General features: G+C 45.7%; 1 protein-coding gene across 3 annotated transcripts in view; it reads left to right on the top strand.

The window, feature by feature from the left end:
- Positions 1-15,069, top strand: part of FARP1 (FERM, ARH/RhoGEF and pleckstrin domain protein 1) — a 314,718-nt gene that overhangs the window by 66,384 nt on the left and 233,265 nt on the right. For all 3 annotated transcript variants that reach the window (XM_033177386.1, XM_033177385.1, XM_033177387.1), the window contains exon 2: positions 7,760-7,953. In XM_033177386.1, coding sequence (XP_033033277.1) covers positions 7,783-7,953 — 171 coding nt within the window. In that variant the 5' untranslated portion in view covers positions 7,760-7,782. The remainder of the gene's footprint in view (positions 1-7,759; positions 7,954-15,069) is intronic.

The following is a 15,069-nucleotide window of genomic DNA, read 5'->3' as shown; positions in this document are numbered from 1 at the left end:
AAAATGCTTTTTAAAGATTTCGCAGTATTTTATATTCCTTCCAGCAACCTGCAGTATATGAGTTTCAGATTTTGCACATTCTTGAGAACTTGTTTGCAAGTTCTAGCAGGGGAGCGTGGCTACTCATTTACCCTTGACTAAAAACCGATCCTCCTCTATCGGGGATGGTCGTCCTCTTGGAGCAAGCACAGTTTTGGGAGGGACACACATGGAGTGGTGAGGGAGGAAAGGAACATCCGCCTAGCGAGCCAGGTGAGCCAGATCAACCCTGGCAATCACCCCCAGCCCAGTGAACCCTGACGATCAGTGGGGTGACAGATGTCACGGCCAGATGGCCCTCACATCTAGATTCTCCACATTCTTGATAACATGTTATTGTCTGTCTTTTTTGTTATAGCCATTACAGTGGGCGTGAAGTATCTTATTGTGTGTGTAATTTACATTTCCTAATGCTTAATGATGTTGAACATCTTTCCGTGTGCTTCACCATCTTTATGTCTTAGGCAGATTTAAAATCTTCCTATTAACAGTTTTAAACCATGAGGTAATAGCTGACTTACAGTGCCTCTCACCATTTCTACTCCTTTCCCTGCCAGTTTTTTGGCTGCATTATTTCTCCATTGTCAGGAGTTATATCCTATTCTGTGGGTGTTACAATTATTTTTTTCTTTCTCTTAAAGTATAAATGGATGTAAAGTTTACTAATAACTGTTTTTCATTCTTTCACCACTTACATTTTGTCTTGCTGAAGTTCAGTAGTTTTTTTGAGAAGGGATTGGCTAACATTCTTCTGAATTCTCACCTATTTAAAATGTTTGGCTATGGGCTGCATGTGGTGGCTTATGCCTGTAGTCCCAGCACTTTGGGAGGCCAAGGCAGGAAGATTGCTTGAGGGTAGGAGTGTAAGACTAGCCTAGGCAACATAGCAAGACTCTGTACATACTAACTGGTGGTGGTGGTGTTGCATATGTGCAGTCTCAGCTACTTGGGAGGCTGAGGCAGGAAGACTGCTTGAGCCCAGGAGCTCAAAGTTACAGTGAGCTGTGATCATGCCACTGCATTCCAGCCTAGGTGACAGAGGGAGACCCTATCTAAAAAAAAAAAGAAAAAAATATTTGGCTATTATAGTTGAAAGTTTGCTTGTGTTTAAAGTTTTGATTCTGTTACAATTCTTTGAGGACGTTTTTGGCATTTAAGCCTTGAATGTTGCTGTGGACAATTCTAAAATTTTGTCCCCTCATACTTTATTTGAAGTTTTTGTCTAGCTGCCCGAATGATTTCCTTCCTAAACTTTGAAGACCAGTGATGACTCAGGAAATGAGTTGTCAAACTATCTTTGTGGTGATCATTTTATGGTAGTTATCCCTGGAATAGGATATCTTCATTTATTAGGGACAAGTATCTTCAATTTCTAAAATGTCTTCCTGAATTATGCCATAAATTTTTTTTTCTTGTTCTATTCTTTGATTTTTGTTTCTTTAGGGATACCGATTGTGGGTATGTTGGATCATCTCTCTCTGTCTTCCATATCTATTAGTTCTCTGTGTTTTTTTTTAGATGGAGTCTCACTCTATCGCCCAGGCTGGAGTGCATTGGTGTGATCTCGGCTCACTGCAAGCTCCGCCTCCCGGATTCATGCCATTCTCCTGCCTCAGCCTCCCGAGTAGCTAGCACTACAGGCGCCTGCCACCGTGCCCGTCTAATTTTTGTATTTTTAGTAGAGACAGGGTTTCACTGTGTTAGCCAGGGTGGTCTCGATCTCCTGATCTTGTGATCCACCTTCCTTGGCCTCCCAAAGTGTTGGGATTACAGGCATGAGCCACTGTGCCCCGCCAGTTCTCTGTGTTTTAAATCTATTGCTTGCTTTTCTCAATATTTCCCATCAGGTCCCTCCTATTTTCACCAGTGCACATTTCCTTTTAGCTGCTTCCCATTTGGCCTATATTTTGGTGATATTTTCATTCTTCCATTTTGTCCTCCTGAGGTCTGCCACCCTCATTCTTTATTTCCTGCTAATGTCTTCCCATAGCTTCCCTGAACTCTTGTAAATCCTTTTATGTTTTTGTCCATTGAATCAGTTTTATTTCATGAAGTTTTATTAATTTATAACAGTATGTTTGGACAAAGCTTTAATCTGTTGCATGTAACATTTCTTTGGATGTTCATCTGTCATTTTTCTTTTTTCTTGCACCATCTTTGTAAAGGCTTTTTTGTTTGTGTTTTGGTTAGTAGGTATGAAGTAGCTCTTTGCAGGAGCCTCAGTGGACCAGCAGACAGAGCCATGTCCCATACTAATAGGAATTTTCATGACTTGAGGTTGTGTGTGTGTGTGTGTGTGTAATCCTTTCAACCTTTGCTATTCCTTTACTTGCTGAAACTTTGGCAGTGAACCTTGGTGGTGTGTCTAATGCAGTCTCTTTTTCATCTTGCCTCAGCAACAGACTGCTTCTTACAAATATGGCTTGCCTGTATGGTTTCTCATTTCGTATCAATCACACTGTGCCCAGGGAAGCTGTTACTGTGAATCTGCACACCTGTCCCTGTCCAAGAAAGTTATGACTGGTTTGTTGCTTATTTGAGGCTCCGCCATTTTTATCTGAGATCTATAGCCATGAGCAGCCTCTCCAAGCATTTTCCTTCCCTTCTTTCTGACCTTCACTGCAGCTTGGCACATCTTTCTTACATTTTCTGGTTTTGGGGCTACAGATGTCTTCCAGTTTCCTCAGGGATGGAATTTGCATTTTTTAGTGTACTGCTTATTGCTTTTGGGTGAATTCCAAGAGGAAGTCCTTATAAGTCAGGATACTATGACAAGACAACTCGTTTTTTACCTTTTCTCTGGCAGTTAAAAATCTTGTTTTTTTGGTGTTGTTACTTTTTAAAAGTAACTTTTGAAATAGAGGTAACTAATAAAGTAGTTTTGCAGCAGCTTTTAACTTTAAGGTCTAGAATCATCATTTTAGTAATAAGGTATCACAAGGAAAGAAATAGTAGTTTTTATTTTGACTATTCCTCAAGAAATTGAGAAGTCAGAGGAAGTTAATGGAGATAAATTCAGAATAGAGCATAGGTTAGTATTTATACACTAGAGGCCTTTAGGTTTGTTAGATTTGTTTATCTGGAAGACGGCGTTGCATTACTGGGCTTACCAGTTTTGCTATCAGGCATCAATTGTGGTTACCCATTTATGACTTGCCAGCGTTCCTGAGATGTTCCCTTAGCGTTCTTAGGATGCTCAACTCAAAACTCTTGGCTGGATTTATGGTTGAATTAAACAGACCTTTCCATGTACAGCAACAGTCTGCACGCAAGTATGATAACAGAAAGAAAGTATGACATACTTTGTTCAAGCATCAGTATCCAGAAGTAGAAATAACCTAGACATGTGATCATTTGAGAACTAAAGAGAAAGGAAGTTAAGCTACCAAGCATCTGTTAATGACTAACTCAATTAAATTTTTAAATGCCAAGGTGCTAAAAATCAGAATATATATTTATCTGGGGATCTTGGGCAAGAGGGACAGAGAGGAGTTCAGTTCAGAGGATGAGGAGTCTTGCTTTTTGCTTAGGTAGGACAAGGAGAAAATACTTGCAGGGAGGGTCTGAGCACCTTTAGACTGGGGTGAGGTGGGAGAGTAGAGCCCTTCCTTCCTGCCGTCACTGGCTCCCTGGATGGGCATCAACACCGTAGCCAGGTCCATGCCTGCTTGACAAGCCCAGCTAAAGCCCAGTGTAAATGACCGTGCACAGGGCCTGTCCCTGCTGAGCAAGTACAGGGAAGGGGGGTGGGGTGGGGAGGGTCCACACCGAAGTAGGAAAAGTGCACGGAGGGACTGGGAATGGGGAAGGCCAACTTGACTAATGATATAGGTTTCTCTGGAGATTGCATTTATTTTTAACCATGAGACAGTGAACAGAAAACATACATGGAATAGAAGTAATTTTGCCTGGCTTGTGAAGATTATTTTGGATACGACTGACTTCATAATGAATATACCGCTCCCCCACCACCACCTCCACACACACACACTTTGGTTAATTGACCCAATATTGAGGGTATCTTTTCTACTTCAGTGAAGGGCGCTAGGCTGGGATTCTAGATTAACCAGGCTGGTCTCATCCCTCAAGGCTAATGAGTGAATGAACCAAAGCAGAGATCACACAACCAAACAGATTAGAAACAGATGCTTAGAAAAAGCTTATTTGAGGCAGAAGTGAGAACTTACATAACAGATCTGTGGAATCAGGCATTCAAAAAAGAAGGGGCCAGCGTAGTGGCTCACACCTATAATCCCAGCACTTGGATCATTTGAAGTCAGGAGTTCCAGACCAGCCTAGCCAACATAGTGAAACCCCATCTCTACTTAAAAAAAAAAAAAAATTAGCCAGGCATGGTGGTGGGCATCTGTAATCTCAGCTACTGGGGAGGCTGAGGCAGGAGAATCGCTTGAACCTGGGAGGCAGAGGTTGCAGTGAGCTGAGATCGCGCCATTGCACTCCAGCTTGGGTAACAGGGTGAGACTCTTTTGCAAAAATAAATAAAATAAGAAAAAAATTAATAGAAAAAAAGAAAAACCGTTGATACTATAGTACAATGTGTAGAATGGTAGAATGGTTTCTTGGGAAAGGGGGAATCGTTGGAGGGTGGGTGGCCAGAAAGAAATAAAGGGTGACTTTTTCTCAAATGTGAGTGAGACGTAGCCCACAGTTCTATTCCTCGCACCCCAGATAGCTCTCTGGTGCTCCCTCTGTGCCCTTTTGGCCAGAAGTGCCCCCTGGGGGTCTCTTTTTCTCATCTCCTCTTTCTCCATGACCCTCACCATTGGGCCTGGTGGTTCATTTTGCTTTTTTGGTTCCACATTTACCCCCTTTCCTTGATTCTCACGGCTTTCACCCTGAACCCATAGCCCAGACCCAGCTCCAGCTTCCAGACAGGAAAGCCCACAGGATGTCCTTTTATAGCCCTAGGGAGCCTTCCAAAGCATACTCACACCTCCCCCTCCCCCTCCTACTTCCTCCCTTCTGCCCTGATTTCAAACTTTCTCATCAGTGTTGGACCTTTTTTTTCCTTTTCTTTTTTTTTTTGAGACAGAGTCTCGCTCTGTCGCCCAGGCTGGAGTGCAGTGGCCGGATCTCGGCTCACTGCAAGCTCCGCCTCCCGGGTTCACGCCATTCTCCTGCCTCAGCCTCCCGAGTATCTGGGACTACAGGCGCCCACGACCTCGCCTGGCTAATTTTTTGTATTTTTAGTAGAGACGGGGTTTCGCCGCATTAGCCAGGATGATCTCGATCTCCTGACCTCGTGATCCGACCGCCTCGGCTTCCCAACGTGCTGGGATTACAGGCGTGAGCCACCGCGGCCGGCTCAGTGTTGGACTTGTACCTCCTCCTCTCAGTAGCTAACCATTTGTAACATTGGGTTAGTTTTTCCACAAAAGTAGATTTTATAGCATCACTTTTTGATTTCCATTGCTGCTGTCCAGATTGGCATTTCAAGCATGAATTGTGACAGTTGATATGTGACTGGATGCCCCAGCCCCTGCCCTCCCAGCCCTCTTTCTTTAGTTATATATAGTACCGTCCTCAGGTTCATTTTTCTGAAATTGTTGTTGTTGTGTTGTTAGTCTTCCCTCAGTGACTCCTGCTGCCTACAGGGTAAAGACCGTATTTTTCAGCTAGGCATTTAGAGTCCTCTAAAGGAGGGGTCCCCAGACCCTGGGCCATGGACCAGTGGTCAGGAACTGGGCTGCACAGCAGGAGGTGAACGGCAGGCGAGCATCACCGCCTGAGCTCCACTTCCTGTCGGATCAGCTGCAGCATTAGATTCTCATAGGAGCATGGACCCTGTTGGGAATTGCACATGCGAGGGATCTAGGTTGTGTGCTCCTTATGAGAATCTAATGCCTGATGATCTGAGGTGGAACCATTTCATCCCGCAACCATTGCCTCCACTTTATCTGTGGAAAAGCCGTCTTCCACAGAACAAGTCCCTGGTGCCACAAAGGTTGGGGACTGCTGCTCTAGAGCCTGACTTGAAATCATTTCTAAAATACATCTTGAACTCTTTGGCTCTGATTCTCACTCTTTTTCCTCTGTGCCATCGTGTTTCTGTCCTGTAACTCTGTGGATGCCATTCTACTTCCCAAGAGTGCCTTTTCCTTGTCTTTTCCAAGTATTATGCAGTGTTTGAGACCAACTTGAGTTCAATTCTCACCTTCTCCACGATGGAAGCCTTCCCTCTCTTTCAACCACTTCATCTCATGTGGAAATCTCATTCCCTTGTGTCCTTCTGACACTAAATATGCAGCCACATATAAATATACTGGCTGAGTGGTCCAGTCGTTAAGCAGCCAGTATTGACCTCCACTCTGTGTGAGGCATTGTGCCTAGGTAGGCACTGAGCTGCAAGGGACATTCGAGATTGGGTTCCTGTTTTTTAAGGGCATCACAATGCATTCTCCACACACGTGGGCTCAACCACCACGGTGTGGCTTTGACAGCAGTGAGCACAGAGGGGATAGCAGCACATGTACTCTGCACCAGATGCCAGGATGTGACATTTGTTTTCGTTTTTGAGACTAAGTTTCACGCTTCTCACCCAGGCTGGAGTGCAGTGGTGTGATCTCGGCTCACTGCAAGCTCCACCTCCTGGGTTCAAGTGATTCTCCTGCCTTAGCCTCCTGAGTAGCCGGGACTACAGGTACATGCCACGGCACCTGGCTAATTTTTGAATTTTTAGTAGAGGCAGAGTTTCACCATGTTGGCCAGGCTGGTCTTGAACTCCTGACCTCAGGTGAGTCACCCACCTTGGCCTCCCAAAGTGCTGGGATTACAGGTGTGAGCCACCACGCCTGGCCGGGATGTGACATTTGAACTGAGTTTTAAGGCAATGGTAGAAGTTTCCAGGTGAAGAAGGAGGGCAAAGCACTCAGCCACAGCGAGCCACGCATTTGGAGACCTGGAGCCAGATAGAGACAGCGAGAGGGGAGGGAAAAGCTGAGCGTGTCATTAGACAAGAGTAGACTATCTGGGGGAGGAAAGATGGTTGTTTTTAGGAAAACAACTTTGTTGATACTATAGTATAGTGTGTAGAATGGCTTCTTGGGAAAGGGGAATAGTTGGTGGGGTGGGTGGCTGGAAAGAAAGGAATTATTAGGTGGTTATTGTAATAGAAATAGACACTAGAAACCAAGAAAAATGACCGTACTTTCCGTTGCCTCTGTCTTTGTGAGTATATGTCTGTAAGTGTATGTCTATTTCCTCAACCACATTACAAGCCCAAGCTCTGCATTGCGTGTTTTACCTGTTTATCTTTAGAATACCCACAGTACTTAGCTTGTGACTGTGTCCATAAAAGGTAATTAATGGATGCTAATGATATGGCTGAGGCACTGTTTATCATCTTCCCAGCAGACTTCAATGTGTAAAAAGTAGTGCTTAGCCTAGCTCGTTGTAGACACTGAATAATTAAGAACAGACTGTAAAATGAGAAAGGAATAAAATATGCAACAATATGCAAAATTATTCCAAAGAATAAAGTGTGCAAAAAGTATTTGCATGCCTTGAGTGCTTAAAGGTGACTTTGTGAGTGAACCGACGCCTCCCCGTATGGGATTCCTGTGCAGGGGATGCCCCCCCCGCCCACCTGGGTGGGTTCAGGGAAATTCTCGTGACAAAGGGGAGAAGGTGGCACACAGCTTGGGTGGTATCAGTGAGTCTCCTGTTGTGATGTGTTTTTCTTTCTCACTGCTTCCTGCAGATATTCTCTAAGCCACTTTCATCATGGGAGAAATAGAGCAGAGGCCAACCCCAGGATCACGACTGGGGGCCCCGGAAAATTCGGGGATCAGTACCTTGGAACGTGGACAGAAGCCGCCCCCAACGCCTTCAGGAAAACTCGTGTCCATCAAAATCCAGATGCTGGATGACACCCAGGAGGCATTTGAAGTTCCAGTAAGTTGGGGGCTTATCTGTGAACCCAGGAATGTGGTGGGGGGCAGCCTTTGGTGTGGGGAGGTTCGGCTCATTCCCATGGCCAGTGACATGAGGCGGCCAGAGGGCTTGGGTGTTCAGCACCTCCCTCCCCATCTCTTCATGGCCCCGCTGACCCGTTCTGGTTTCGAGCTCTCCAGTGTCTAGATTTATGCATGAACCACCCATACAGTGATGTCAGTGGCCTCGGCACTTGAATTTTACTGTGACCTTCCATTCATATACATATGTAATGTAAGTGCATATGTATATGTTATGTATATATATGTAACTGGAGGGAAGAGTGGTCTTGTGGCTGGATCCCAGTTTAATTTACTGGTCATAGGCAATTCCTCTGTCACATTGGTGCTTGTGCGTGTGTGTTTGTGGCCGGGGCCTATGGAACTCAAGTCACTGGCAAGAACAATCCTGAGAACATCATTAAAGAGCCACGTGTGTTTTCAGGTGAGGGAATCAGGAGAGCCTGTGGATGCCACCCCACAGGGTGGGTGTGGGAGTATCGAAAAGCGTCCTTCCGAGCCTACCATATGGCAGCCCTAGAGATGAGGAGGCCCTGCCGCCCCAGGGCCCTGGACAGAGCAGCCTGGGGCCCGGAGCTGTCACCGGAGGAGCCTGCAGCCTGGGCGCCTCAGCAGCTGGAGCCGCTGGAGCCCCTGGCACTACTCACTTCTGTTCTTCTCTGAGCCCCCGCCTGGCGTCTCCCAGCCTTGCCTCTTCCAGCCTCCTCCTGCTGCTGCCTGCTTCGTGCAGCTGCAGCACATCTTACTCCCCGCAGGAGAGGAAGTGGGAGTGTCTGGCTGGCTAAGCGGCCGGCCCACTCCCTCTCATGGGCTCTGTCCAGAGAGCTCTAAGCACGCCTCGGATCTAGTATTTTAGGTTTTCTGTCTTGAGTATCAAATACCACGTCTAATATTGTTTGTAGGGGAGGAAAATAACTCTTGAATGCCAAGCAGCCAACTTATCAAGAAACTCTGGGAGCACACCTGTTTTTAACATGGAGATGATCTGTGTGTCATTCCTGTTGGCTAGAGGGGCTGGAATTTAATAGCCGGCATTAACGTTGGTAACCCATCATTTAATCATTTATGGGATATGAGTCAGCAAATTATATTTATTTCAAAGAACATCGCTCAGAGCATATGAACTAACATTAAACGTCTCAGGAAAAGATAAACGCAGAATGGCTATGCTTAAAACCACCAATTTACTGCACACTGCAAACCACCTTTGTGTTTTCTGATTTTCTTGTGGAATTTGTATCTTTCAAGGACTTGGGACAGCTTTGTATTTTGGTGAACAAAGCTATTGCTAATCTCCTAAAATCACAGACTCTGTTGAGGAGAGCCCCTGCCGTCCGGTTAGAATTGGGCCTCCTGGCACATGTGGTCCATATGTGTGCCACCTCACCCGCTTTTTTGTGTTTGTTGTCAGGCTGGTTCAGTGAGGTGTTTGGTTTCAGTGTTTCCTATTCGGTACTGTGAAGGACTTCTGAGCCCAGGTTTCTAGCAGCACATTCTATTACACGGTGTTCTGCTGAGTGGGTTGGACTGTGGAACTGGCACATGCTGCTCTTGTGTGCACTCACTCCAGGGATCGTTGGGCTGCACTCACCTTCAGTTCTTCTTGAAACCAAAGTAAGTCAAGACTCCATTCCTAGCTACTATTTAGCACCTATCTACGAACTCCCTGCCCAAGAAGTAGTAATAAAAGTGTGTTTTTATCTTTTAAAATTATTTTTCTTCATAATTTCTGATGGCTTATGCTTTGCATTTATAAGCCCTTTGTCTGGAAGGAACCTTTCTCATGCTCTCTGATAAACTCCTATGCATTCTTATAAGCCCTATCAGTTTTACCTGGTTGCCTACTCTCTCAGGCAGTGGACAGGGCTTTTTCTTCCTTCCTGCAGACCTCTTTACTCATACACCTATCGGATGCATGAAGGAGCCTGAGTTCAAATCCCGGCATCTCCTACTGATAGTTGTGCAGCATGAACAAGTTATTTAACCTGTCTGTATTGATAAAATGAGGCTAATAATAAACTCTGTGCTATATGAGAATAAAAAAAGAGGTGACAAAGTGTTTGGAACAGCTCTTGACATGTAGTAAGAGCTTAACTAAATACAGGATTAGTAGTAATCACGTGCACTTCCAACTGCCTGCCTGTTCTGTCTATATCCCCGGCATCTAGCATGGCACCTGGCATATAGTAGGTGCTAATTAAATGTTTACTCACTGTTAGAGTTTCTTTTACAAGTAGAATTAATGCCATTGTTTGTTTTCACATGTCTCCTCCATTCATATTTTTCTTTTTCTTTTTTTTTTTTTGGGACGGAGTCTTGCTCTGTCTCCAGGCTGAAGTGCAGTAGTGCGATCTCGGCTCACTGCAATCTCCTCCTCCCGGGTTTAAGCCATTCTCCTGCCTCAGCCTCCAAGTAACTGGGATTACAGATGTGCGCCACCACACCCAGCCAATTTTTGTATTTTTAGTAGAGACGGGGTTTCACCATGTTGGCCAGGATGCTCTTGATCTCCTGACCTTGTGATCTGCCTGCCTCAGCCTCCCAAAGTGCTGGGATTACAGGCATGAGCCATCATGCCTGGCCATATTTTAATTTTTCTAGTTTGGTCAGAATGTTTCTCTTAGCCTCTGGGCAACAGATATATTCCTTAACTGGCTATAGAAAGTCATATATCAGCATTGTTGTTGGTAGAGCTGATTCTGAGTCACTACCTCGTGCTCTTTAAGAGCAGCCACAGCCAGGCCAGCGGCATCTGGAAGGCATCGGCTGTGCTGGCTCAGTCACCAGGGATTGGGAGGAAGGTAACTACGGGATTGTGAGAGACTCACCCCCTGGTCTTGCTTTAAAACCTTGCTGTGGAACTTTTTGCTGGGAATTCCAGGCCAAGTGTCTGACCCTGGAAACGTCCTTTGATGGAGTGCCCCAAGTGAAGAACTTCTCATGGCTCAGTTGCATTCGCCACGCAGCTGAGCCGGGCGCGCGGCCAGAAGTCCCTGCAGTTTCCTTTGGGGATGACTGGTGTCTTTCCCTGGGGGTTGAATTTCCTGGGCCTTTGCTTATTAATTTTGTTTTAAAATATGGATTTGTAGGTAAAGCAGTCGTTTAAAATGCAAATCCCCTAAACGCTTCCTGGCACAAAGAACCACACCATCTTCTCCATGGTGTCTGTGTCCTTCTTTGTACCCAAAAACTATTATTATTAAAGTGCGCTACCTTTTGGAAGGCTTTGGCAGTTAGCTCCAAGATCTTTTCTGTTCCGTAGCTGGTTCCACAAGCACCTTTGCGGTTGAACTTGGATGGTCTTTTTAGGTATTTCCTCTGCGGAGTGGAAAGTTCAAGCACAGTATTTATAGTAAATTGCATGGTGTTTTATCATCTTTATGTGGAAAACACTGTGCAAATAAGCTTCAGCCTGTGGTTTATGATACATGTAGCTTTCTCTTCCAACCAGAGGTTATGAAACGGGCATAACCTTGGCGTCTGAAAGGGTTAAGAAGGTGCCGCTATGCCCGCCCAGACCATTTCCCTGATGGTTCCTGGGAAGGTTTTCTGTGTCCCCTCCTCATGACCCTGCTGGTAAACAAACACTGTTCCCACTGACATTAGTAGGATGAAGCAGATGGTTTCTTCTCCAAGTGTTTCTTCAGTTTATGTATTTTCATTAGCAGTGTTTCTATAGGAAGAGCAGAGGAAATAAGACACAGCCATTTTTATTGTTTTAGTTTTATTTTTTGCTTCTTTTGAGCAGCCCTGGTAAAAAATGCTTGGGGAAGATGCTCACAGGTGACAAAAAAGACACCTGGTGCCTGTCGAAGGGTTAGAGGGAGTGGCCAGTTGCAGGCGGGTGGACAGTGGCAGAAGCCCAGCAGCCCCCCAGGAGAGCAGGGGCAGGAGTTAGTTGTGGCAGAGGGAACTCGGCGCTGACAACCATCATCACAGGAAATGATCCTTGTAACTTTCTCGTGTTCCTGTCTTGTCACTGCTGTACTCGAGCTTTTGTAGCTCCTGAGACTTATGTAGGATTCATCCTTTGCCTGAGGATCAAGTGTGGGCTTCGTAGCTCAGGGAGCCTGGGAGAGAGCAATGAGCCTGCGTGGAGGGGCCCTGTACACTGGGAGGTGTCTGGGCAGCTCCCATTGTTCTTCTCAAGCACAGTCCTTGGCTGTTTGTCTTCTGCATTAGCTTCTCATGCCAGAACACCCTCTTATTTGTTTACCTGCTTAGTATTGGCCCCTTGCAGGTCAAGTGGCCACTTCTTGGAGGGCAAGGCCTCTTGTTTTTGTTCATCATCATGTCCTACGCCGCAACGGTGCCTGTGCATGAAACTGACTGGTCACAGTTCTGCTCGGTCATTTAACTATACGAGGGTTGGTGCTGTCCTAGCATAACAAGGGAAAGAGCAAGTGGGAAGAGCTTCTGAGTCCCTTCCTCCTGTTTTCACAGCGTGAAGGTGGCGCTGGGATTGGAGTTCAGCCCACAGGGCCCTCAACTTACCCATCTTCTGGGCACTAAGCCGCCTCCTTTGTGAGATTCTCGGACTTCCTCTGCCTCCTACTTCCACACAGGTGGTCCCTGTTCAGATTGGCCTGCCCCTCTCACACCCCACATCCTGATGCCATGTTGCGCTGTTCTCACCACTTTCTAAAAACCCACCCCATCCTCACCCCTTTCTAAAAACCCACCCCATCCTCACCCCGAACACGTTGATCAAAATCCCACCAACTGCCGGGCCTCTCCCAGACTCGGGCTGCAGGCCAGCCTTCTCTCCCGACAGTGCTGAAAGCTCCCCTCCAATCAGACCTTGAATCATGATCTCTAATCTTGCCCCTCACACTCATTATTCCTGGTGCAGGGACTCAGTTTTTTAATCTGCAAAATTAGGCACTGGGGCCAGATAATGTTAAAGGCTGCTCCCAACCCCTTTCCTTCTTTGGAAGTGAGGACCCTGTGTTGCCATCCTTCTTGGCGAATTAACTTTTTGTGACTGTATTTGTGAATTTTCCAGACAGATGGTAAAATCTTTGAGGAAAGAGGTTTTTGACTTTAGAGCAAACCCTAAGGCCCTCAAAACCTGATTGGACACAGTGGGTGCTTAAGTGCTAAAGAAAGCTGTGTGATGAGAGTGAAGAAGCATGCCACGATTTATACGTCACATGCCAGTCGCGGGCCTCGGGAAATGTCATGACTAGCCTTATGTGCGTGTGGGGTGGCTGTTTCCATTTATCACTGCTTAACGACATAGGGCTGAACTCCATGCTGTTTGACCATGGGAAATGGAAGATGGAAAGAAATCAGATATTTTCTTGATAATACATTATTAGTAGAAAACTCAAGTTTCAGTTGAAATCAGAGAAGACCTAAAGGTTTTGAGAAAAGTAATGAATTTGTATATCACAAAAGACCACATAGGTTCTTTCCTGGTGTCAGAATCGCCTGTGCTATCTTGGAGACCCAATGAGGACTGTTACAAATTCAGTCCATACTTGATTAAACATTGATTTCATTTCATCATTATACCTTTTGAAATGTAACAGTTCTTTCATTCCTTTAATTTTCACTGAAACCTAGGTTTGAGATCAATAGGGAGCTTCTTCTCCGAGAGCTCTTGTTCAGGGTAAGGTCTCCACTGGTGACAGATTCTAGCGCTGACTTCATAAGCCCCATCTCAGGAAAAGGGACAGAGCCGAAGTTTGTCTCTTCAGAAAGCTCAGGGTTTCCTCTTTGTGGCCCTGCAATTGGCGTCAGGGGCTGGCCTGGTGCTCACTGGTAGCAACTGTGCCTTTGTGGAAGTGTGTTCATTTTCTCTTTGTCTATATTTATTTATTAAAAAGTTGTTTTCTTGAGACAAGATCTTGCTCTGTCACCCGGGCTGGAGTGCAGTGGCACGATCATAGCTCACTGCAGCCTCAAACTCCTGCACATCAGCAGCCCTCCTGGCTTAGCTTCCCTAGTAGCTGGGACCACAGGTGCATGCCAGCACACCGGGCTAATTTATTTTTATTTTTATTTGTAGAGACGAGGTCTCGCTATGTTGTCCAGTCTGGAACTCCTGGTCAAGCAGTCCTCCCACTTGCCCTCCCGAAGTATTCGGATGACAGGCATGAGCCACTGCACCCAGCCACATCTTTTTTATTTCTAATGAATTTTGTTTCCCAATTTATTTTCATTTTTTTGAGACAGAGTCTTCTCTGTCACCCAGGCTGCAGTGCAGTGGAGCCATCCTGGCTCACTGCAGCCTTGACCTTCTGGGCTCAGCAGGCCTCCCACCACAGCCCCCCTAGTTGTTGAGACTACAGGCACGCATCACCACATGTAACTAATTTTTTTTTACTTTTTGTAGAGACAGAGATCTCGCTATGTTGCCCAGGCTGGTCTCAAACTCCTGGACTGAAGTGGTCCTCCTGCGTTGGCCTCCTAAAGTGCTGTGATTACAGGCATGAGCCACTGTGCCCGTTCTGTTTTCCTTCTTAACTTCTTATTTAGTCATCTTAGGGAATGTACCCTTTTTGTAAGCTGAAGAAAGTTTTTTTTTTTCTTTCTATTTTTCTCCCCCAAAAGAGGTGAAATACACATTTAACTAAAGGTCTTGAGGGGGCGGGGTCTGTCTTTTCTGTAAATGTTGCAGTTCTGACTCCCCTGGCATGGAGTCCCTCCCTGGCAGTGGGGCTGTCCCTCTGGTCTCATTGCAGTGATAATGGAAGGAAGGTGTTTAGATCCCAGGACTACTTAATTTTCTTCTTTTGCCCCAAATGCTTCACATGTAAGACGTGGAGGAGGAGAGGAGAAGGATAGACCCAAATAAAATTTAATTGGCCCTTTCAGACCTGCAGGGAGGCGTGTGTGCCCAGAACTGCTTTTGCCACCGTACGCAGCTGCACTTTGAACTAGAACAAGCAGAGGGAACTTAGCATGTTCACCCAGCTTTAAAGAATAAGTCAGCATTTTTTTTTTTTCTTATCACTGTTGCTTTTGGCTCCCTTTATTTGCCAAGTTTCGGAAACAGAATTTAAGGCTACTTTGCTTCGCATGGTCATTTCTGTGTTTTATTTAACTTGGA

The sequence above is a fragment of the Trachypithecus francoisi genome, unplaced genomic scaffold, assembly GCF_009764315.1.
Source record: "Trachypithecus francoisi isolate TF-2019V2 unplaced genomic scaffold, Tfra_2.0 Lachesis_group18, whole genome shotgun sequence".
Lineage (NCBI taxonomy): Eukaryota > Metazoa > Chordata > Mammalia > Primates > Cercopithecidae > Trachypithecus > Trachypithecus francoisi.
Note: the sequence above shows the minus strand (reverse complement) of the source record. Positions and strands in the feature narration are given on the sequence as shown.